Below are 22,996 nucleotides of genomic sequence, written 5' to 3' on the forward strand. Positions count from 1 at the left end.
AAAAAATTAGTTGTTCCTGCTCATGTAAGGAAAACCAAAGGCAAGAGTTTCATGTGAAAGAAGAGTTGGCATAAAAAGCTCTGTTCCCGTTTAGCATATACTGAAAATAAGAAAGATTCCCAGAAATTCTATGAGGTCCTTATACAGAAGACACAGGAAAACATATTCCCTTCCTGTAAAAAATGGAGGAAAGATTCTAAATCAGATTCAAAACTTTTATCAAGCTGGGTGCGGTGGCTCATGCCTGTAATCCCAGCATTTTGGGAGGCCCGGGCGGACGGATCTCCTGAGGTCAGGAGTTCAAGACCAGCCTGGCCAACATGGCGAAACTGTATCTTTACTAATAATACAAAAATTATCCAGGTGTGGTGGTGAGTGCCTGTAATCCCAGTTACTTGGGAGGCGGAGGCAGGAGAATTGCTTGAACCTGGGAAGCGCAGGTTGCATGCAGTGAGCCTAGATCACGCCACTGCACTCCAGCCTGGGCGACAAGCAAGACTCTGTCTCAAAAAAACTACCAAGATTACAAGATTATTAAGTCTAAACATTAGCCCCTCCAAAATTGTTTTCTTCTAATGCTGAACCAGTCAAACTTTCAACCCTTATATCACCAACGCGGACACTCACTGCAGGCCCCTGAGGCTGAGGAGGCATGCCTGGTCGGACTCCCAGAAGGCCTAATGGGCCTGGAGGACCATGAGGATAACCTCCATCTGGCATTCGGCGGCGATCATCCCAATGATGTTGTTCTTCCTCCATTCTTCTCCAGTACATGTCCTCTTCGTAACGTCTGAAACATAAAGAATGACATTATAAGCATATGAGGAAAAATACAGCCCAAGAACTTACATCAATAGTGACATCAAAAGCAATAAAAAATCCCACCAACATCAGCCTAGCTAAAATTCCTTCCCAAATGTATCTGATTTTCCATGTTTGCTTTCATTGAGAAGTAAATGAAAGAGAAAAGAGAGCATGAAAAGCAGAAGAAAATTTCAGCCTGAGGAAAAAGTAAAAAGAACAGGCATCAGAAACCTCACAGTTTCTTACAACCTCTCTCCTGCTTTAAGTATGAATTAGAAACCCAATGCCACCTAAAGGAGGCAGGCCAACACTGTGAGTAAATGACCTGAAGTGCACATATCACATTTGGGAATTTTCTTCATGTCCTCAAAGAAACATGCTCTTTCCTATGTCTCTACTATGAAGAAAAACAGTGCAAGGCAGTGATAAACGGCAAGTCATAGTCAGTATTACTGTTGGAGACATATTAAGGGTGTTGGGAATTATGGTAAAGTAGAAAGAACATGTCCTGGCTAGAGATAACAGCTGCTGCAACTCAGCTCCTATTAATTGTTGCCATAAGGGAATACAATAGTCACCACCATCCTCATCGCTGTGGTTTCAGTTACCTATGGTCAACCACAGTATACAAATATTGAACAGAATGTTCCAGAAAGAAACAATTCATAAGTTTTAAATCTTGTGCCATTTTGAGTAGTGTGATGAAATCTTGCGCTGTCCAGTTCCATCCCACCTATGAAGCATCCCTTTGTCCAGCATGTCCACACAGTATACACCCTACTAGCCTATTATTTGCTTAGTAACTAACACCGTTATCAGATGGAAAACACATAGTATATACAGGGTTTCGTACAACCTGCGATTTTAGGTATCCACTGGTGGTCTTGTAACGTAACCCCCTTGGACAAGGAGGGACTACTGCACAGGCTGTATTGCTGAGGTCATCACGATTTTTGTGAAACTTCACAGTTGCTTATTCAGATTATAAAATACTATGCATACCAAATATAACACCTCTGAGCTGAACTCAGAATGTGGGCAGCTAGTGTATAGCCTCTGCTTTACTGACCAACATCTGCAGAATCTACTTTTTTTTTTTTTTTTTTTTACCATCTCCTCCCCTCTGCCCTCCCAGTTCTTTCCTCATTTTCAACTTCAAACTAGGATACCAATAATTCCCAAGGGAAAACATGTGTCTACAGCAAATTCTGTTAACAATTAGGTTAAGGTTTTACTAATGTAATCTGTTAACACATAAGAAAGAAGTGTGCTTCCTGACTACCATTATAGAAACTACCAATTTCCTCAGGTTGGGAATAAGCAGTGCTTTTTTTTTTTTTTTCCTTAAATTGGCAGAGTCCCACTCTGTCACCCAGTGCAGTGGTGTGATCACCGGTCTCTACAGCCTTGACCTCCCATGATCAGGTGATCCTCCCACTTCAGCCCCCCAAGCAGATGGGAATACAGGTGTGCACCACCACACCCAACTACTTGGGAGGCTGAGGCAAGAGAATCGCTTAAACCCCAGGAGGTGGAGAGTGCAGTGAGCCAAGATCGTGCCATTGCACTCCAGCCTGGGCAACACAGTGAGACTCTGCTTAAAAAAAAAAAAAAATTATTTTCATAATAAATACTAAGACACTTATTTGCTCTTTCATTCTAGGTGTACAGTGAAATTATCCAGAGGCAACATGTGTTATTCACCACATATGAACACAAAAGCAAACATGAGAATCTTGCTGCCTTCTGTAAAACCAGACATTAAAGAGATGTACAAAAATGTAAAATAGCATAACTTTTCCCACTATTCTGTGGAATAGTTAATTTTTTTTACTGTATTTTATTGATTAAATATATTATGTGTAATATTTTAACAAATATACATGTAACCATATTTCAAAAAATAATTAAAATGTCATTTTAAAATGAATTAACAAATATTTAAATTTCTTAGTTTTAATTTTTTTTTATTTTTTGAGACGGAGTTTTGCTCTTGTTGCCCAGGCTGGAGTATAATGGAACGATCTCACCTCACTGCAACCTCCTCCTCCCGGGTTCAAGCGATTCTCCTGCTTCAGCCTCCTGAGTAGCTGGGATTACAGGCATGTGCCACCACGGCCAGCTAATTTTGTATTTTTAGTAGAGACGGGGATTTCTCCATGTTGGTCAGGCTGGTCTTGAACTCCCGACCTCAGGTGATACACCCGCCTCACCCTCCCAAAGTGCTGGAATTATAGGCATGAGCAACTGTGCCCGGCCAGTTTTAATTTTTAATACAGTTAAGTCTTGACAGATATAACCCACATAAGGACTCTTTGGAGTCCTTCGTAATTGAGGATAAAGGATCCTGAGACCAAAAAGTTTGAGAACCACTGAGTTATGCTATCCAATATAGACAGACATGTGAGTATCCTTCAAACATTTCCATTTCCAATATTCTATTATTAGCAACTAACGATAATGTATGCAGTAATATCACCTCAATAGGTTCACATACTTGGTGAAAGAAACAAAAAAGTGCCTCAAGGAGGGTCAATATATTAATAATTATAATAAGGAAACACTAGAAACTACCTAAATATCTAAACAATAACAACAAGGATTGGTTATAAAGAAAATTTTACATATGCACAAAAATTACTATGTCCTCATGAAAAACAAAATAATCCAAATTTAGTTTTTAAAGTTGAAGATACGTAAACGAAAAAAATGGATTATGAAAATAGTGTATGTTATGTTTCTGCTAAAACTGTATTTTAAAAGTTATACAAAAATATTCACAGCGGCAATATTCGTAATAGCAAAAACGTGGAAACATGTTGCATGTCCATCAACTAACGAACGAATAAACAAAATGTGGTACATAAGGATGTATTATTCGGTATTATTTAGTCATAAAAGAAAATGGAATACTGATACATGTTACAATCTGGATGAACCATGAAAACATTATGCTAAGTGAACGATGCCAGACACAAAAGACCATAAACTGTATTAAGTTGCAAAAATAATCGCGGTTTGTACCAAATGAATTTATTAATTCAAATCGTCATCTGGCACAAACCATGATTACTTTTGCATTAACCTAATATGACTCCATTTATATGAAATCTCTAGAACAGGCAAATCTAGAGACAGAAAGGTTAGAGGCTGTCTAGGGCTGGGGCTGGAGGAGATACTAGGGGACACATGGGGAATTATTGTTAATGGGTACGTGACTTCTTTTGAGGGTGATGAACTGTCCTAAATTGATTGTGGTGATTGTTGCACAACTCTGTCACTGTATAAGTTTAGAAGATATGTTATATTTCAATAAAACTTAACATTTATATCTTTATGTATATAAATAAATATTTGAAATATGTTTTCTCAATTCTCCTTCCCTGTAGCCACTAAAGTTTCTTAATAGACATTATTAACATGTAGAATCTATCCAATCTTATACTTCTATCAGGTAATGTATGTCTATTTTGCTTGTTTGAAACTGAGGCACTTATTTATAATACGAAACTATTTCTTCATATGTTTAATTTATAAAAGATGCCACTTAAACATATAACTCTAATACCAAGGCCACAGTAAAATATTAGTGTAGCCAGTAACAATTTTAATGCATGTCTTTCCTAGACCTAGGATCTTCCTCAAGAGTGAAAATTGGAAGTGAATAAATCAGATTGCTTTGAATGGGAGTCACATGCCCAGAATGGCTAAGTTTTTAAGAAAGGCTGAACCACTTACCAGGCTATTAAAAGTTAAAGATATTACCTCATTTCCATTCTCCAACGCTCCTCTTCTTCTCGTCTTCGCCAGTACTCCTCCTTCTGCATTTGCTTCCTCATTTTCTCTTCTTGAATCTTTCTTGCTCGAATACTAGGCTTCACTTCTACTTGCAAGTCTGGATTTACTTTTTTCTATTAATATAAATAAGACGTTAAAAAAATAGCAGCCCCAAAACAATCTACATGTATTTTTAATCATACAATTACATGTATTCTTTAATCATGGAGGCTTTTAGTTGCAAGTTTCCCACTAGAGAGTAAAATCAATATAATTAAGGTAAATCAGAGAAAAGATTCAAAACACATTAATAAAAATTATGTAAAAAGTACGTAACTTAGTGCTGACCAACAAATCATGAAATCCTTAGAAAAACTAATGGATATTTAATTTTACTTTACATTTGACCCTTGAACAACACGGGTTTGAAGTGTATGAATACCCTTACATCTATGCTGCTGAGTTTCTTCTGCCTCTGCCACCCCTGAGAGAGTAAGACCAACCCCTCCTCTTCTTCCTCAGCCTACTCAACTTGAAGATGATGAGGATGAAGACCTTTATATGATGACCCACTTCCACTTAATGAATACTAAATATTTTCTCACTGATTTTCTTAATATTTTCTCTTCTCTAGCTTACTTTATTCTAAGAATACAGTATATATGAGACACACATGACATACCAAATATGTGTTAACATAAAAATAACTGTTTATGTTATCAGTAAGGCTTCTGGTCATCAGTAGGCTTTTAGAAGTTTTTAGGGAGTCAAAAGTTATAAGCAGCCTGGAATCCCAGCACTTGGGGAGGCCAGGGCAGGAGGATAACTTGAGGCCAGGAGTTTCAGACTAGCCTGGCCAACATGGTGAAACCTTCTCCAGAAAAATACAAAAGCTAGCCAGGCATGGTGGCACATGCCTGTAGTCCCAGCTACTTGGGAGGCTGCGGTGGGAGGATCACTGGAGCCCAGGAGGTTGCAGTGAGCCACGTTCATGTCATTGTACTCCAGCCTGGGCAACAGAGCAAGGCCCTACCTCAAAAAAAAAAAAAGAAAGGCAAATTTTTGAGTACATGAGGGGCCCCTGACCTCCATGTTGTTCAAGGGTCAACTGTAACTGTTTATAAACAGATGACTCTAAATGTCTATGTTGGGGTTAAAAAGTTTCTTTCCATATTTAAGTACTACCCTTTTACACTGTTTTAATTTTCACCTCCTCCGTGTTTAAAACAGAAAACATGGATCTAGTACATCAATCCAGCCTAGTTAAAAATTTCAAATACAGGCCGGGCATGGTGGCTCACGCACGTAATCCCAGCACTTTGGGAGGCCAAGGAGGGTGGATCATGAGGTCAGGAGTTCAGGCCAACCTGGCCAACATGGTGAAACCCCATCTCTACTAAAAATACAAAAATTAGCTGGGCATGGGGGCGCATGCCTGTAATCCCAGCTACTCAGGAGGCAGAGGCAGGAGAATTGCCTGAACAGGGACCCAGGAGGCAGAGGCTGCAGTGAGCCGAGATCATGCCACTGCACTCCAGCCTTGGCTATAGAGCGAGACTCTATCTCATTAAAAAAACAAAAAAACAAACAAAAAAACAAAAAAAACTTCAAATACAGTATCTGATTTATCTTAACATTTGAAGTGTATTCAGTGAAGAATTCCTACGCTAAGATAAGTGAAGGGATTTTCCAACATATCAACTGGTCTCAAAGTTCATTTTGGGGGGAATTCTACCAGATAAAGGTGGATAAAGAGTTGAGACTTTTTTCAAACATTTTATGTGAATTAATTATCTTTACATGACTGCTTGGTCCAGGCAATGCTTCAGTTTTTGCCACAATTACTAAAACTGATGAGAATGTTATTCTTCTTTAAGTATAAAAATGGATAAATAAAAACCAAACATCCATCTGAGTCTATCAACATGACATGCTAATCTTAGAATGAGACATCATGGACTTGGCAAGCTGTGTTTAGATGCTTTGTTTTGCATATAGAATGCTCTGGGTGTTTTTTTTTTTTTTTTTTTTTTTTTTAAAGAAGGTAATAGCTGAAATTTTACTCACTTTATATTGAAGTCTGTGTCTTCGCCCTTTTAAGTGCATCTCCTTAGCATTGGGATCATTAAAGCTGCACTCGCATAATTTACAATGGAAGCGAATTACTTTTCCTTCATCGTTTCGTACCTTGGTATGGAAAAAAAATTCAAGAATCATCATAGTTGAAGATGACATCATTCATAAACCCCCACATATTATTTGATGAAGTTGTACACAGTTAGAAGCGGCAATGTCTGTTACTTTTTTTTTTTTTTTCCCCAGGACACAGTCTTGCTCTGTCGCCCATGCTGGAGTGCAGTGGTTCCATCTCAGCTCACTGCAACCTCAGCCTCCTGGGTTCAAGCGATTCTCCCGCCTCAGCCACCCGAGTAGCTGGGATTAAAGTTATGCACCACCATGACCGGCTCATTTTTTTTTTTTTGTATTTTTAGTACAGAAAGGTTTTCACCATGTTGGCCAGGCTGGTCTCAAACTCCCTGTGATCTGCCCACCTTGGCCTCCCAAAGTGCTGGGATTATAGGCATGAGCCACCGCGCCTAGCCTATTACTTTTTAAAAGGATAGAAACTGTAGAAATGGGAATGAAAAGTTGGAATTTTAGTATGCAAGATGTGATAGCATATGTTTGCTCTTGTATCATTTTTTTTTTTTTTTTTTTTGAGACAGAGTCTTGCTCTGTCACCCAGGCTAGAGTGCAGTGGTGTGATCTTGGCTCACTGCCAGCTCCGCCTCCCAGGTTCACACCATTCTCCTGCCTCAGTCTCCCGAGTAGCTGGGACTACAGGTGCCCGCCACCACGCCCGTCTAATTTTTTGTATTTTTAGTAGAGATGGGGGTTTCACCATGTTAGCCAGGATGGTCTTCATCTCCTGACCTCGTGATCCGCCTGCCTTGGCCTCCCAAAGTGCTGGGATTACAGGCGTGAGCCACCGCACCTGGCCACTATCTTTCAATTTAATATTTTTGTCTGTATGTAAGCATTTAGATTTAAATGTAGCTAGATGTCTTAAATTTTCTAATAGTTACTGAATAATTGCTGCTGGCCAAGCATTGTTCTTGAAAATGAAGATAAAGAAGATTAACAGCATTATTTTGGTATACAAAATTTCTCAAAGCTCAAGGTTTTATAATATGTAACTTTATGGAAAATTAAGATGAATGTTTTTTCTAACTCAACAGTTATAGGAGGACAAGTAAACTTGAGTCTTACTATGAAGTCTATTAAGAATACTAAGTTCAAATTGTGCAAGCTTTAAGATCGGTTCTGAATGTAATTCTCTGAAGTTTAGGATTAAACAGTATCATCAAAAATTGGGTGTTTTGGTTGAGTTTTTTTGAGATAATCAAATCTTACTCCTTTAAGAGATGAAACTTAAAAGTCAGAATTATTTCTGAACTAATTATAAATTCCATAATCCAGCTATCCACCTTGTACACAAAGAATATACAATTTTTCTTTTTCTTGTTTTCTTTTCTTTTTTGTGAGACAGAGTCTCACTGTGTTGCCCAGGCTGGAGTACAGTTGTGTGATCTCGGCTCACTGCAACCTCCACCTCCCAGGTTCAAGTGATTGTGCCTCAGCGTCCTGAGTAGCTGGGATTACAGGCGTGTGCAACTACTGGCCTTGAACTCCTGGCCTCAAGTGATTCAGCCACCTCGGCCTCCCAAAGTGCTGCAATTACAGGCGTGAGCCACTGTGCCTGGCCATCAATATAAAATTTTTCTTGATAGGAAAAAGGATGCAAGAACAAATATTTATTTAAAACCTACTAGGCTGGGTGCAGTGGCTCATGCCTGTAATCACAGCACTTTGGAAGGCTGAGGCAGGAGGATCATGAGGTCGGGAGTTCGAGACCAGCCTGGCCAACATAGTGAAACCCTATCTACTAAAAAAAATACAAAAATCAAAAGTAAAAAAAAAAAGGAATATCCCAATTTTATAGATATCGACACTGAAGCTCAAAAAACATATATGCTCTAAAGTCAAAGTAAATAGTAGTCATATGCCACTGTATGTCTTTCTGCTAAGAGCAGGTATTTATCCAGTCCCCTCTGATATCCCTTCACTCCTTTATTTTACTGAGTTTACTTTACCTGTAAAACAGCAAGTCTTCTACTCCACTTGAGAAACCAAATGAATATAGTTAAATCAGCAAACTTAATTTTATCACAAAACTGACTATTCAAAAATATACTGGTTCTCTTTATCAACATTTTTGCTGCTCAGAACTTTTAAACTTTTATGATAGTTGAAGGATGTATTACAAGAATGCTTGCTAGTAAATAGAAAGTTACTTTGCACACCACAGTTAATACACAGGGAAAATAATATAAAAGTTAGCAAAAAAAAAAAACATTGTGATGTCACTTAGGCAGGCGTAAAGGACCTGCTTTCTTATAACAAAGATTCCTTTAATATCCTTTCATTAAGTAAGCTAAATCTAAAATACAATTAAGTATATTTAATTTTACACATAACATATGCTTGTAATGCACTTCTTCCCTTTATCCAATTTCACAGCAATGGTATTCTCAAATCAATTACCTCTTCCACATAATCGTGGCCCACTGGCTGCACATCACTCTGTAAAACAGCAAGAGACGCAGGTGTGACTGGTTCTGACACTGTGTCTTGCTTTACTTCAGGAATCTGCACAGCAGAAGTGACAGGAGTACTTTTAACACATTCAGTTCCTTTTATGTCTTCTGTTTTATTTCCTGTTGACTGCAGCTTATTACCACCTAGAAAAGTATCAAAAAGTTAAAAAAAATTTAATTTTTGTATAAATATATATACCTGATAAGATGAAAACTTCAGATAAAGTTCTTTTCTGCTAATAGTCAAACTCCTATCTGACATACAACAGATGAGAATTTTGAAGAACTATATAAACTACTTGGCTTTTTTACCCTATTAGTGAAATACGTTTCTGAATTTTTCTCTTTTCCATCTTGGAACACCCAACACCCTCCTCATCCCCCCTCAAAGTGAATAGCAAGTACCTGAAATGGTAAGACTAAGCCTAATTCATGTTTGTAGCCCTAGTTCCTTGGCAAGTGACTGAAATGAGTAGTATTTATTCCTTTAAAAATGCTAACTTCCAGTTGGGTGTGGTGGCTCCTTGAGCCCAGGAGTTTGAGCCTAGAAGTTTGAGACCAGCCGGGGCAACATGGCAAAACCTGGTCACTACAAAAATTAGTTGGATGTGATGGTGCACGCCTGTAGTCCTAGCTACTTGTGGGGCTGAGGTGGGAGGACTGCTTGAGCCTAAGAGGCAGAGGTTGCAGTGAGCTGAGATCGCACCACTGCACTCCGGGCCTGGTCAGACCCTGTCTCCAAAAAAAGTTGGGGGTAACGTCTAGGTCACGCCCTACAATTTAGAAAAATTTAAAAAAGGTAAGTTCAATGATTAGATCTCTTTGCAAACTTAGTCCAAATAAAGTTTCCCATTAGGGAAGGAAATAGAACCAATTTAGGTTTTATCACTGTTTATTTCCTTTAACTTATTGTCTACTGAAATTAGACATGAATTTACACTAAGAGTTATTTACAAAAGATTTTCTATTATTGTTCTAAACTGAAAGTATGAAGAACCTCAGAAACTGATGTAGAAGTGACTATAAATGATAGCTTTCATTTTTATTATCAATTAAACTCAACGCTTCAACTAACTGTCCAAGAGAATACCATGTTAATTGTGAATCTCCTACTTTTTTTTTTTTTTTTTTTTTTTTTGAGACGGAGTCTCGCTCTATCGCCCAGGCTGGAGTGCAGTGGCGCAATCTCGGCTCACTGCAAGCTCCGCCTCCCGGGTTCACGCCATTCTCCTGCCTCAGCCTCTCCGAGTAGCTGGGACTACAGGCGCCCGCCACCACGCCCGGCTAATTTTTTGTATTTTTAGTAGAGACGGGGTTTCACCGTGGTCTCGATCTCCCGACCTCGTGATCCGCCCGCCTCGGCCTCCCAAAGTGCTGGGATTACAAGCGTGAGCCACCGCGCCCGGCTGTGAATCTCCTACTTTTAAACTTTTCTTTCAAAAATATTCTTAAGTATCTACAACAATCTGGATATGGCGCTAAGTTCTGGTAATACAGTAAGAGAAGACAATGTAGCTGCCTTTCAAGTGCCCAATTTATGGGAAGATACAAATAACGATAATGCAACGTGATAAGCACTATAATAAGCATGGACTGAATATTGCGGAAATGTAGAAGAAAGGAGCCACCACCCTTTAACATGATCCAGTAAGGAAAGGTTTCACAAACGGTGTGACACTTGAACTGGGATTTGAAAGAAGAATATGAACTGGTCAGAAAGAAAAGAATGACTTTTAAAAAGAAAAAAATAGCATGTACATAAAAGCACAGCAACATGGTGTGAAAAAGGCTATGGTAAACTCAAGGAAGAGCCAGTAATTCAATATGAATTACTACATAGGTAGAAGGGATGAGTTATGAGGCTGGAAAGGTAGGCATGGGTCAGGAAACGATGGCCTTATATGACAAATGAGGACTACAGATTTTATCCTATCACAGTGGAAGGCTGCTGAGCAGAAGACTAACACAATAGATATGTATTTTAATAAAATAATAAGAGTGTGGAGAATATGTTGAGACTGGGTACAGTAAGAAATAAAGCTCCAAGGAAGAGACTTTTAAGGCCTAAAAAAAGGCAATGGCAACGAAGAAGTTTTTGTAGAAATATTATAAAGATAGAAACATTAAGACTTGGTAAACAGCTGGAGGAGGCAATAAATACGAAGAAATAATGTTAGTGGATTTTCCACTTGAGAAATTGGCAATTTTATGACGTTATTTCATGGTGTTTCTCATGAATTAACTGGTTAGAATGAGAACTGGGAGGCATCTACACAGCCATATAGAAGATGTCCAGGGAATATTTAAAATGTGGCTGTCCAACTCAGGTGGGGGTTTTGAATTTACCAGAAATATTTTAAAAGTCACTGCCCACATGGGAATGAATGAGACTACCCATTAATAGTGGCGGACTGTGAGATGAGGGCCAGGGTTACAATCTTAGTAACACTACCATTTAATGAACACATAGGCAGGACAACCAATAAGGAAAACTGAGAAAGGGGTGGATGGACACATAATTGAGAGACAGAGATGTATCTTAAGCCTAAAGGTATAGCAGTCAAACTGTGTCAAGTATTAGGAGAGTCAACAGGATGAAACTGAAAACTGGCCACTGGATTGGCAATTAGGTCTTTGGTGACTACTGAAAGCAGCTTCAGAAAAAGGTAGAGTAGAAACACTATAGCAGACTGAGGATTGCGTAGGAAGTACAGACATAGAGAAAAAATCAGGGCCATGCGTTGTGGTGCATGCTTATAACCCAAGCACTTTGGAAGTTGAGGCAGGCAGCTCACTTGAGCTCAGGTGAATTCGAGATCAGTCTGGGCAATGCGGTGAAACCCCATCTCTACCAAAAAAAACAAAAAACAAAAAACGAAAAACAAAAAACAAACAAACAAAAAAAACTGGCTGTGTTTGATGGTGCACACCTATAGTCCCAGCTACTCAGGAGACTGAGGTGGGTGGATCGCTTGAGCCCTGGAGATTGAGGCTGCAGTGAGCCAAGATCATGCTACTGCACTTCAGCCTCGGTGACAGAGTGGGGCTCTGTCTCAAAAATTAAAAAAACAAATGAACAAAAAAAACCAATCAGGTTACCTTAAGATTACAGAAATGGGAAAAGGGTCTTTGTGTGTGCAGATCTTTTTTTTTAAACAACTAGAGGAAGACACAGATATATCTGTATGGCTGAAGGGAAGAAACCAGTAGACGATAGACTAAAAATTAAAAATACACACACACTAGGCAGATATGTGAAGAAACAAGGTCCCAGAGAGAAGGGAGGAGACAGGTCCAAGAACACAGGGAGAAGTGTTAGTGCTGCAATGGAGAAGAAACAACACTTTGACAGAGTCAGCAGGGACAGAGAATATCAGTACTTGCCAACAAAATTTATTTTGGGGGTAGATGTTTTCTTGGCAGCCATATTTGTAGGCACTGCTGATACTTTAGTGTTAGTTGTGCTATTAAGAGACGAGTTTCCTGTAGTCGTAAGACCCTTCATTGAAGACGTTGCAATTGATGACGTATTCACAGTACAATTGTTTGCTGCAATGCTTGAAGGAGAGGCAGTCGGCTTTGAAGCAGATACAGCTGTTGAAGAAGTAGCTTGGCTAACAACGTTTGGTTCTGTTGATGGAATGGGTTTACCAAGTTTTGTGTGTAACTTAACCACCTATAAAACAAAAGCACACTTATTTGTCAGGAAACTCCAAATAGATTTTGAAAAGTCTGCCTGGAACATTATAAAACGAAAATCTAAACCATGCTTTTCTTTGTTGTATTTTTTCTGCTATATGTTTTTGTATATACACACATATACAAAACTCATTACTTTCAAGGTAATCTCTGTGAAGCAAATATGCATACATATTCCATCTACTATTAGGTGAGGAAACTGAGGTAGAGAAAGATGAACAGACTTGGCTACATTAAAAATAATCACATGACAATTCCCAGTTAGTGAAATAAATGGTTTAGTTCAATTTAAAGACAGGTCTCCAGTCTTTCCCTCTTTTAGCAATGATTATTTGATGTCACCTTTATGTATTATTAGCACATAAGCAAGCCTTATAATGCACTTAAAAGTTTTCAAAATTTGAAGTTACCTTTACCTAACCCCCTTTGAAAAAGTAAAAGATAACAGAATCAAGACATAAGGGTGTGTGGGAAAAAAACACCTACTTTCTGATGCTTAGCACCACGAATGTGGGCAGCATATGCATCTGCTCCTGTACAAGACACATCGCAGAGCTCACAACGTAGCTGATTTTGAGTCCCACGAGTAGAATTGTTGCTGCTGCTGGTATTTTGTGAGGCTTTCAATGCAGCTTCTTTTTTTTTATGTTTCTGTCCTTCTAAATGTTCTTTATAAGTCTGTTTCAAATAAAAAGGAAACATTTTGCTTCACTAATTTTCTTTATACATTAATTTAAGATTATTCAATTCTCAAGAAATCTCTAATACTCATTTAACAATGAGACCAAAGCAAATCTTTTTAAGTTGAAAAAGGGCATGTGGCATTCGTTACATATGTGACATATCTATGGTTCTCTGTATCTTGTTTATCAAGAATATTATCTAACACTGAGTTACAAAGTACTTTCATACATAGCCATAATATAAAGCAATGGCTTTCAGTTTTAAAAATTTTATCTTTTGTTGCTTATATAAATGTTGGACAGAGAATAATAGACAGTGATCATTCTATAAAGAAATTATATTTAGTTACAGGGTTAAGATGAGGCGGGGGAGATGTGCCTATATCATTAGAAGAAAAGGTTACCGTATGGTAACAAGATTCTTTACAAACAGCTATGTTTATAAAACTGACTTTTCTAATTCAGAATACATTTTGACATAGAATCTGTATTAGAATCCATGGTCCTTAAATGAATGCTTATTTAAAATACATAAGGGCCAATATGGTACATACTTGCAAGCAAAAATAGTATAGTAATATTTGCCAATAAAATAGTGAAATTACATATTAAAAATCATTGTGAATGCAGATGATTGAGGAAGGCTGTTAATTAATATGAGAGGAAATTAGTAAGAACAACTGGACAGTTTTGTGAGTAGAACCAAATGGTTCCTCTGTTACTTTTTTTTTTGAGATGAGTCTCACTCTGTTACCCAGGCTTCAGTGCGGTGGCACAATCTTGGGTCACTGCAATCTCCGCCTCCCAGGCTCATGTGATCCTCCCACCTTAGACTCCCAAGTAGCTGGGACCACAGGTGCCTGCCACCATGCCTAGCTCATTTTTCATATTTTTGGTAAAGATAGGAGTTGGCCATGTTGCCCAGGCTGGTCTCAAACTCTCTTTTTTAAAACTGCCTCTTAAAAGACAGTTGTAAACTGACAAATAATTAGCATACAATTATGTGTTCATCATACAATTTCAGAGCTGGATGGGACTTTCATTATCTGCAGTGGCTGAAATAGCTCCACCAAGCAGTCTGAGCCTCACATATTTAGGGCAAGTCCTGTTACAGAAAAGTGAGGAAATAAAAGCCCAAAGAAGTTAAGGTCTCTAAATTGCCCAAGGTTATATAGCTAGTAGCAGAGCCAGGACTGCAATCTTGGCCCCCCAAAGCTGAATCAACTTACTCTTTTCCTTCTTATGTACACATCTAGAACTCTAACTCAATCTCAATGATATTTTTCGCTAAGGCTCATTAACTACCCCCTTAAGGCACTGACACTGACTTGCAGAAATACCTGTGGCCTGTTCTTTTTGTAACCATCCAGCACAGCAAAAATAGCCAGCCTTATATGCACTCATTCCACATACTGCTGTTAACCTATCACCCAAGCGTCACGTTGTATACTTTCATATAAGCCAGGTAATCAATAAATTTCTTCTGTCCAAGTCTGGCACTCATGACACTAACCCCTCTGAACAGTCAACATAGAGTAGGAAATGCTCCTTAAATACTAAGACCGCCCACCATTCTTGTTCCCTTTCATGTTTACTCCAGGTCCCTGCAAACATTTCCCACCTGTGCCACATCTGCCTCCTGTCACCTCCTGCCAACCATGCAATCCACAACAAAACTATTTCCTGCCATACTCAAAACAGGGGAAAAGAGGGTTTTATATATCTAGCCACATATATTAAAATGTTCTGTAATTTGGTATAACTCAGGGAACGTTAGAAACTGAAAATACCCCCCAAAATTCAGAAGTAGAGAAAACTAATCCAGTAAAGTAAAAAACATGTTACAGAGGTAGGGCAAATGAGAGATGGATATAACTTGGAGAAGCTAGTAGACAGTCAAAATTGGTTGTTTCCAAATAACATGCCTTTTATCTGCCAAGCTGTTTACCAAATTTTAATATAAAAAGTTGACACTCTTAAGCATAATAATAACGCTGGGAGTTGAATCCATTAATTTTAATAAAGAGAATCATGCCATAATCACCCATTTTAACGTTTAGCAACCAGAAACAATACAATACCGAAAAAAGAATAAGGGTTTTACATTTACATGCCTCATTAATTGGTATTTTTGAAAAAGACACTTCCTTACACCTTCCTTGTTCCCGAAGTTCCTACTCCCCTTATGAAAGAGATTACAGAAATAAGTAACATACTATAAAGTATATATCAAAGTCAGTCTCATTAGAAATGCAATCCTGAAAATTATAGATTATCAGTAACCTGTTATATTAAGTTAAAGAATTTTGAATAAAGGCTTTGGCAAGTAAATTATAGATGCTAAAAACAAAATGAAATAAAAATTCAATCTTACCCAAGTCGCAATTAATTTGACTACAAAATTTTTAAACTAAATTTAAGTTTTAAAGAGCAAAGTCTCCTTCTGGAAAAAAAGGTCAATTTGCCTATTTATCATGTACATTCACAATCATCTTTACAGTTTTTTTTTTTTCCCTGAAAATTCTCATGGCACAATACAAGTAACTTAAAAAATGCACTGGCTAAAAGCTAACAGGGAAAAATGTAAACCTCTTTGTAGGCTCAGGAGTTAGAATACCAACTACACTTAATTACCACTGAAGACTCAAGGTAAAACATACAACGTAAGTACCTGTGGTCCAGCACAGCTGATCTTACAAACATCACAATAGTGAATCTGTGGTGGTTTGGGAGGCTGTTTTGGTTTCAGTTGTTTATTTTGGAATGGTGCTTTTTTAGTAAAGGTGGTCCCTGTCCAGGCAGCTGTTGCAGCAGCAGCAGCAGCTGCTGCTGCTGCCTGCTTCTGTTGCTGCTGCTGCTGTTGATAGTAGGAAGATGCAGCTGAATACACTGCTGCTTCATAACCTGAATAAGAGGTACCTTACAAATGAAATCAAACAAAAATTATGTTACATACTTATAGAAGGACAAGTTAAAATTTACAAATTTAAATTAAATTAATCCTGCCAATAAAGATAGATTTACATGTGCATATTTACAAATGTGTATCTCACAGAACCAGAAAAAATCTTGTTTTCCTTCTAAGAAAGTCATCAACTAGTATTTACTCAACACATGCCAAGTGTTATAGAGGTATAAAGACAGTGTAAAATTTGGTCCCTGCCTTGAAGAAGCTTATAGTTTAATTGGAGAGATGTGATAGTGTGTTTGACAAACTTGTCTGTTTATAGAATCTGGTAATATGTCCCCAAATAAAATCCTGTGAACAAAATTTAGGAAGTGTGGGATTTGAGGAAGAATCTGAAGTAGGATACTAGATAGGAAAAACAAAAACTCATGAAAGTAAGATTCGACATGCTTGGTAGCTAAGAGGACAAAAGAGATAAAAGAAGAGGAAAATATACAGATATGACACTAAAATCTGGAGCCCCAGCGATCAACTGATGGGTTGTGCAACTGCTAGAACCAAGAAGCTGACAGACGCTAGTCTGGGGAGGCAAGGTAAATAAAGTTTAGCAGAAGTTTGTGATGTGGAACTGAAGTTCACATGAAAATATAGAACAACTGTTAAAAGATTTAGGAATCAGGGACCAATACATTGGTTCTCATCTTCCAAAAGATGAAAAAGCATTGTGTTTTCTGGTTAAATGTATGAATTATACCCAGTTCCATTGTTCAGAGACTCCACTGAGGAAGTACATTATGCAAGCTGTTTATATAATATATACATGTTGTTTATGTTCAGTGATTTACAGATTTTTAATCTGTGAACGTGAAGACGGGGTTTTGCCATGTTGCCTAGGCCAGACACAGACACAGCCTTGTATCTGTTTTCCTACAATGCTTTTTCTAAGAAATGTACATTTGTTTGCCAGTAGTTATAGGAGAATTTAAGATACCCTTTAACAGAGTTCCAGAATCTTTAGCCCACCTTTCAGTGCATGCTTTACTTTTATAATTAAGTAGTAAGTTATAATTAAATTTGCCTTTTATTAGTTTTAGACTACTTATGTGCAAGTAGAGATTATTTTATGAATATTAAGCTTAACTTGGTGATTTTTATGGTTAAATTAGATCAGTGTTTAAAGGATACTGCAATTTCTAAACCTAACTATTCTCATATTTAAAGATAGTGATACTTGTCTTATAGATGTGTTCTAAAAACTACAGTGTCTGGCACATTGCTTCCTGTACTGTGAACTCTTGATAAAAAAAACCAAAAAACAAAAAACTGGAAGAACTATTCTTTCAGCACTGTTGGCCTCTGTTGTCCTTATTCCGCTTCATATTTTCTTAATGCATAATTCATAAAGTTACATTTCTGTGGCATTTGTATAGTTTCCATATAGAAGAACTGAAGTCATTTGGAAAATATGTGTTATAAAGATTTTATGTAAAAATCATGATCCTACTTGGTAATAAATCTAAAAACATGTTTATTATTTGTAATTGGACAATTTTATGGTATTTCTCTACAGTAAAATTTGAACTACACGTTTTTGCCTGTAAGCTTGAAAACATTTGGCTGTGAGCTTGTGTTCTTTTATCACATTCGTAAGTAATAGAGGACGTTTGTAGGACTGCCCAGTAGAGTTTATTGGTTTATAGAAATTTTCTTTTCAGCAATTACGTCAATTGTTTTCTCAGTTTTATCTGATCATATATATGCTTTATCATTGATATACAGCTACCTGTTTCTATTTTCATTTCAGGTGTTTTCTTGTCTATTATCACACTTTCTATCTTAAAACTTTATATACTATAGTGGCCTCACATAAAAGTCTAAGAAGGCTTTTCTCAAAAGTTGCCTGACTACTTTTCTTCTGGATATGTCTGGTTTTCCATGCATTTTAGCTATCACCATTCCAATTTATTTTTCCTTCCCTACGTGTACAGACATATTGGAGTTAGGGGGTCCCAAGTCTTTCAGTATTGCAGTCTGCATTTGAGACACCAAAAAGTTTAATTCTCTGTAAGCAGTTCTTCTGTGCTATTCTGTCAACCAGGAATCTCTCTCAAGCTTTGTATCACTCTTTGCCCATCCATTACCACTTAAAGGAATAAGGAAATTTAACTGAAATACAGTGAATAGGCAGTCTACCAAATTTCCAGAGATCCTAGTTTAGAAACGGTCAGTTTACCAGTTTTCAGGTAGGCTTATACGTAAAATCCACAGCTTTCAAATTTAAAACGTCCTCTTAAATACATTAAATTATCTCTGGATTACTTACAATACCTAATACCATGTAAGTGCTATATAAATGGTTGTTAAGCTGTACTGAGTTTTGTATTATATTTTCTATTCCCCCCACCAATTTTTTTTTTGAGACAGTGTCTCACTCTGCTGCCCAGGCTGGGGTGCAGTGGCGCAATCTCAACTCACTGCAACCTCTGCCTCCCAGATTCAAGCGATTCTTATACCTCAGCCTCCCAAGTAGCTGGGATTACAGGCGTGTACCACCATATCTGGCTCATTTTTATATTTTTAGTAGAGACGGGGTTTTACCACGGTGGCCAGGCTGGTCTGAAACTCCTGACTTCAGGTGACCCACCTACCTCGGCCTCTCAAAGTGCTGGGATTACAGGCATGAGTCACTGCATCTGCCTCCGAATATTTTCAGTTCATGGTTGATTGAATCCATGGTTGCTGAACCAATGGATACAGAGAGTGACTATATTATAATCTGTTACTCTCATTTCTCTCTTTGAGGCTCACAAGGTTTTAAATTTGCCCAATGGGATCTGCTCAAACCAGCTTAGCCAAGTGTGGTGGCATGCCTGTAGTCCCAGCTACTCAGGAGGCTGAGGTAGGAGGTCGAGGCTGCAGTGAACAATGATGATAGTGCCACTAGACTCCAGCCTGGGTGACAGAATGAGACCCTGTTTCAAAGAAAAAGAAAAAAAGAAATCTGTGTCTAACAACTAAGTAAAAGCACAATTTTTGAAAACTAAAATAGTTTCACTTAAAAAGTACTTTTACTAGGCCAGGCTCGTGGAACACTTGAGCCCAGGAGTTCAAGACCAGCCTAGGCAGTGTGGTGAAACCCCATCTCAATTAAAAATATAAAAAATTAGCCCGGTATGGTGGCATGCACCGAGGCGGGATGGATCATTTGAGCGCAGGAGGTGGAGGTTGCAGTGAGCTGGGATTGTGCCACTCTACTCCAAGCCTGGGTGACAGAGCAAGACACTGTCTTCAAAAAAAAAAAAAGGGGCCAGGCGTGGTGGCTCACACCTGTAATCCCAACACTTTGAGAGGCCGAGGTGGGCAGACTGCTTGAGCTCGGGAGTTCGAGACCAGCCTGCGCAACATGGCAAAACCCCATCTCTACAAAAAATATAAAAATAAAAAATTAGCCAGGCATGGTGGCTCATGTCTGTAGTCCTAGCTATCTGGGAGGCTGAGGTGGGAGGATCGCTTGAGGTGGAGGTTGCAGTGAGCTGAGATGGTGCTATTGCACTCTAGCCTGGGTGATGGAATGAGACCTAGTCTCAAAAAAAAAAAAAAAAAAAATCAATTAGTAAGCTATGATATTAGAAGAGCCGGCATACAGCTTTTAAATGTATGATACCAGAAACAAAAAAAATAACATTTCAGTAGTAAATTCATCATGCTACAAGTCATCATTTAGTAGGGGGCAATACTCTAGAACTCATTTTACTAAGATAAAGAGAATAGCCGACCAAAATTGTAGCTGCCAAAAATTGCAGATAAATAACTCAGAAGTCTTAATAATGGTTTCTCTGATTTGGCAATTCTGGACTGTGTATCACGTAGTCTTTAAAAAACAGATACTTTTAAACAGTTCCACAACTAGAAATTTATCCTAGGGAAACAAGTGGGCAAATGTACAAATCTTTACATGTAAGGATGTTCTACCTAGTGCTGTTTCCAGTTTCTGTCTCATATACAACTAAATGTCCTCAAATACACATTTTAAAATATAGTACATCCATACAATAAAACACTTTGTGGCCATTAGAATGGTTTCTAAATACCACTGGCATTTAAAAGAAATCATGGCTCCTGTGTGACATGGCTGACTGTGACTCTAGGGCAGGGAAAGCTCAAAGTGTATCTGTAATAACCTTCATTGGCAAAGAGGAAAGATGTGCTCAAAGACGAATGAGAATATGTCAAAAAGACTCAGGAGCTGGTTTGAGCGGATCCTACTGGGCAAATTTAAAACCGTGTGAGCCTCAAAGAGAGAAATGAGAGTAACAGATTATAATATAGTTACTCTCTGTATCCATCAGTTCAGCAACCATGGATTCAATCAACCATGAACTGAAAGTATTCGGAGGCAGGTGCGGTGACTCATGCCTGTAATCCCAGCACTTTGAGAGGCCGAGGTAGGTGGGTCACCTGAAGTCAGGAGTTTCAGACCAGCCTGGCCACCATGGCAAAACCCCGTCTCTACTAAAAATACAAAAATAAGCCAGGTATGGTGGTACACGCCTGTAATCCCAGCTACTTGGGAGGCTGAGGTGTAAGAATCGCTTGAGCCTGTGAGGCAGAGGTTGCAGAGTCGAGATTGCGCCACTGCACCCCAGCCTGGGCAACAGAGTGAGACGCTGTCTCAAAAAAAAAACTGGGGGGGGGGGGGGGGGGGCGGGGAATAGAAAATATAATACAAAACTCAGTACAGCTTAACAACCATTTATATAGCACTTACATGGTATTAGGTATTATAAGTAATCTAGAGATAATTTAATGTATTTAAGAGGATGTACATAAGGATAAAGGCAAATACTATGTCATTTTATATATGGAACTTGAGCATCCACAAATTTTGGTATTAATGGGGGCCCTGGAACCAATCTCCCATGGATAGCAGGGACGACTGTACATTGAATAAAAATGAGTAAGTTCATAGTAATAACAAAAAAGGCAGTGGAAGGAGGGGACTCTAGAGAAGAATGCCTAAGAATCAATGTGAAAGGATTTTGCAACTACCACTCTAGAAACTCATTCAGTTTTCAAAGGATCTACCATCACAGGGTAAAAGACAGTTGAGCAACAGGCCCACAGATTACTTGTTCATTATAAAGGAAAAAGGTATCTTTATAATGGAGAGATCTGATAGGCACAGCTTTAACCAGTAAAGCCAGCATCAATAAGGAATAAACAAACATTACTTATTACATGCTTCTGATGTGATGAAATGGAAGGCTGGTCAAGTAATCTTCTTGTCTAAAAAGTTACCTGAATCTAAACATAAATCATCAGATAAATCCAGATATGGGACATTCTACAAGACAATTGGCCTGAACACTTCAAAAATATCACTATCATGAGAGACAAGATAAAAATAGTGAACTGTTCTACATTAAAGTAAATTAACAAAGAATGGCAACCAAATACAATCCATGATCCTTGACTAGATTCTCAATTTCAAAAACAAAGCGCAAGCACAAACATACATACACCAAATACATACAAAGCCCAGCCATAAAATACATTTTTGGACAACTGGAGAAATTTATGTATTAGATAGTATAGTATCCATGTTCAATTCCTTTTCATAATGTTGCCATTGTGGCTACATAAAAGAATGTCCTTATTCTTGGGAAATACCTTCTGAAGAATTCAGGGCAAAGTACCATGTCATCTACAACTTGTAAAGCATATTGCTTATAAAACATATTGCTGAGCCATTTGCAAATAGCCTTTCAGAGAAAGGAGAGATAAAGCAAATTTGAAAAATTATTAATAATTGGTGAACCTAGCTGAATGGCATAAAAAATAGTTCTTGGAACTATTTTTTTCCACTTTTCTGCAGAATTAAAATTTTCTGGGGCGGGAACGGTGGCTCATGCCTGTACTGTAATCCCAGCACTTTGGGAGGCCAAGGCGGGTGGATCACTTGAGGTCAGGAGTTCCAGACCAGCCTGGCCAACATGGCGAAACCCTGTCTCTACTAAAAATACAAAAATTAGCCAGGCGTGGTGGCACATGCCTGTAGTCCTGGCTACTTGGGAGGCTGACGCAGGAGAATCACTTAAACCCAAGAGGCAGAGGTTGCAGTGAGCCAAGCTGGCACCACTGCATTCCAGCCGAGGCGACAGAGTGAGACTCTATCTCAAAAACAAAACAAAACAAAACAAAAACAAAACAAAACAAAAAACAAAAAAAAAACCTGACAGAAAAAGTTGGGAAAAAACATTAATCAAAGGTATATATCTATACTTAGTGACACGAAAGGCAATCACAGTAACATTAAAGCAGTTTACAGAATAGCATGTATGAAACAAATGCATTTTTATAAACCGTATTTATACGTGTATATTCCATGGAAGAAAAGTAGACAGAGACACGCACTAAAATGTTAATGACGATTAGTGTCTAGGAGTAGAAATCTAGTGGTTTAACTT

At 38.2% G+C, this 22,996-nt stretch overlaps 1 protein-coding gene across 2 annotated transcripts in view; it reads right to left on the minus strand.

Annotated features, from left to right (window-relative positions):
* The window catches only part of ZFR (zinc finger RNA binding protein), a 90,341-nt gene that overhangs the window by 36,348 nt on the left and 30,997 nt on the right, over positions 1-22,996 (minus strand). For both annotated transcript variants that reach the window (XM_032136003.2, XM_058430025.1), the window contains exons 6-12: positions 16,293-16,540; positions 13,425-13,616; positions 12,624-12,915; positions 9,187-9,383; positions 6,649-6,768; positions 4,570-4,715; positions 628-790 (exon numbers count right to left, since the gene is read on the minus strand). In XM_032136003.2, the coding sequence (XP_031991894.1) occupies positions 628-790; positions 4,570-4,715; positions 6,649-6,768; positions 9,187-9,383; positions 12,624-12,915; positions 13,425-13,616; positions 16,293-16,540 (1,358 nt within the window). The remainder of the gene's footprint in view (positions 1-627; positions 791-4,569; positions 4,716-6,648; positions 6,769-9,186; positions 9,384-12,623; positions 12,916-13,424; positions 13,617-16,292; positions 16,541-22,996) is intronic.

Source organism: Hylobates moloch, unplaced genomic scaffold (genome assembly GCF_009828535.3).
Source record: "Hylobates moloch isolate HMO894 unplaced genomic scaffold, HMol_V3 SCAFFOLD_17, whole genome shotgun sequence".
Taxonomy (NCBI): Eukaryota; Metazoa; Chordata; class Mammalia; order Primates; family Hylobatidae; genus Hylobates; species Hylobates moloch.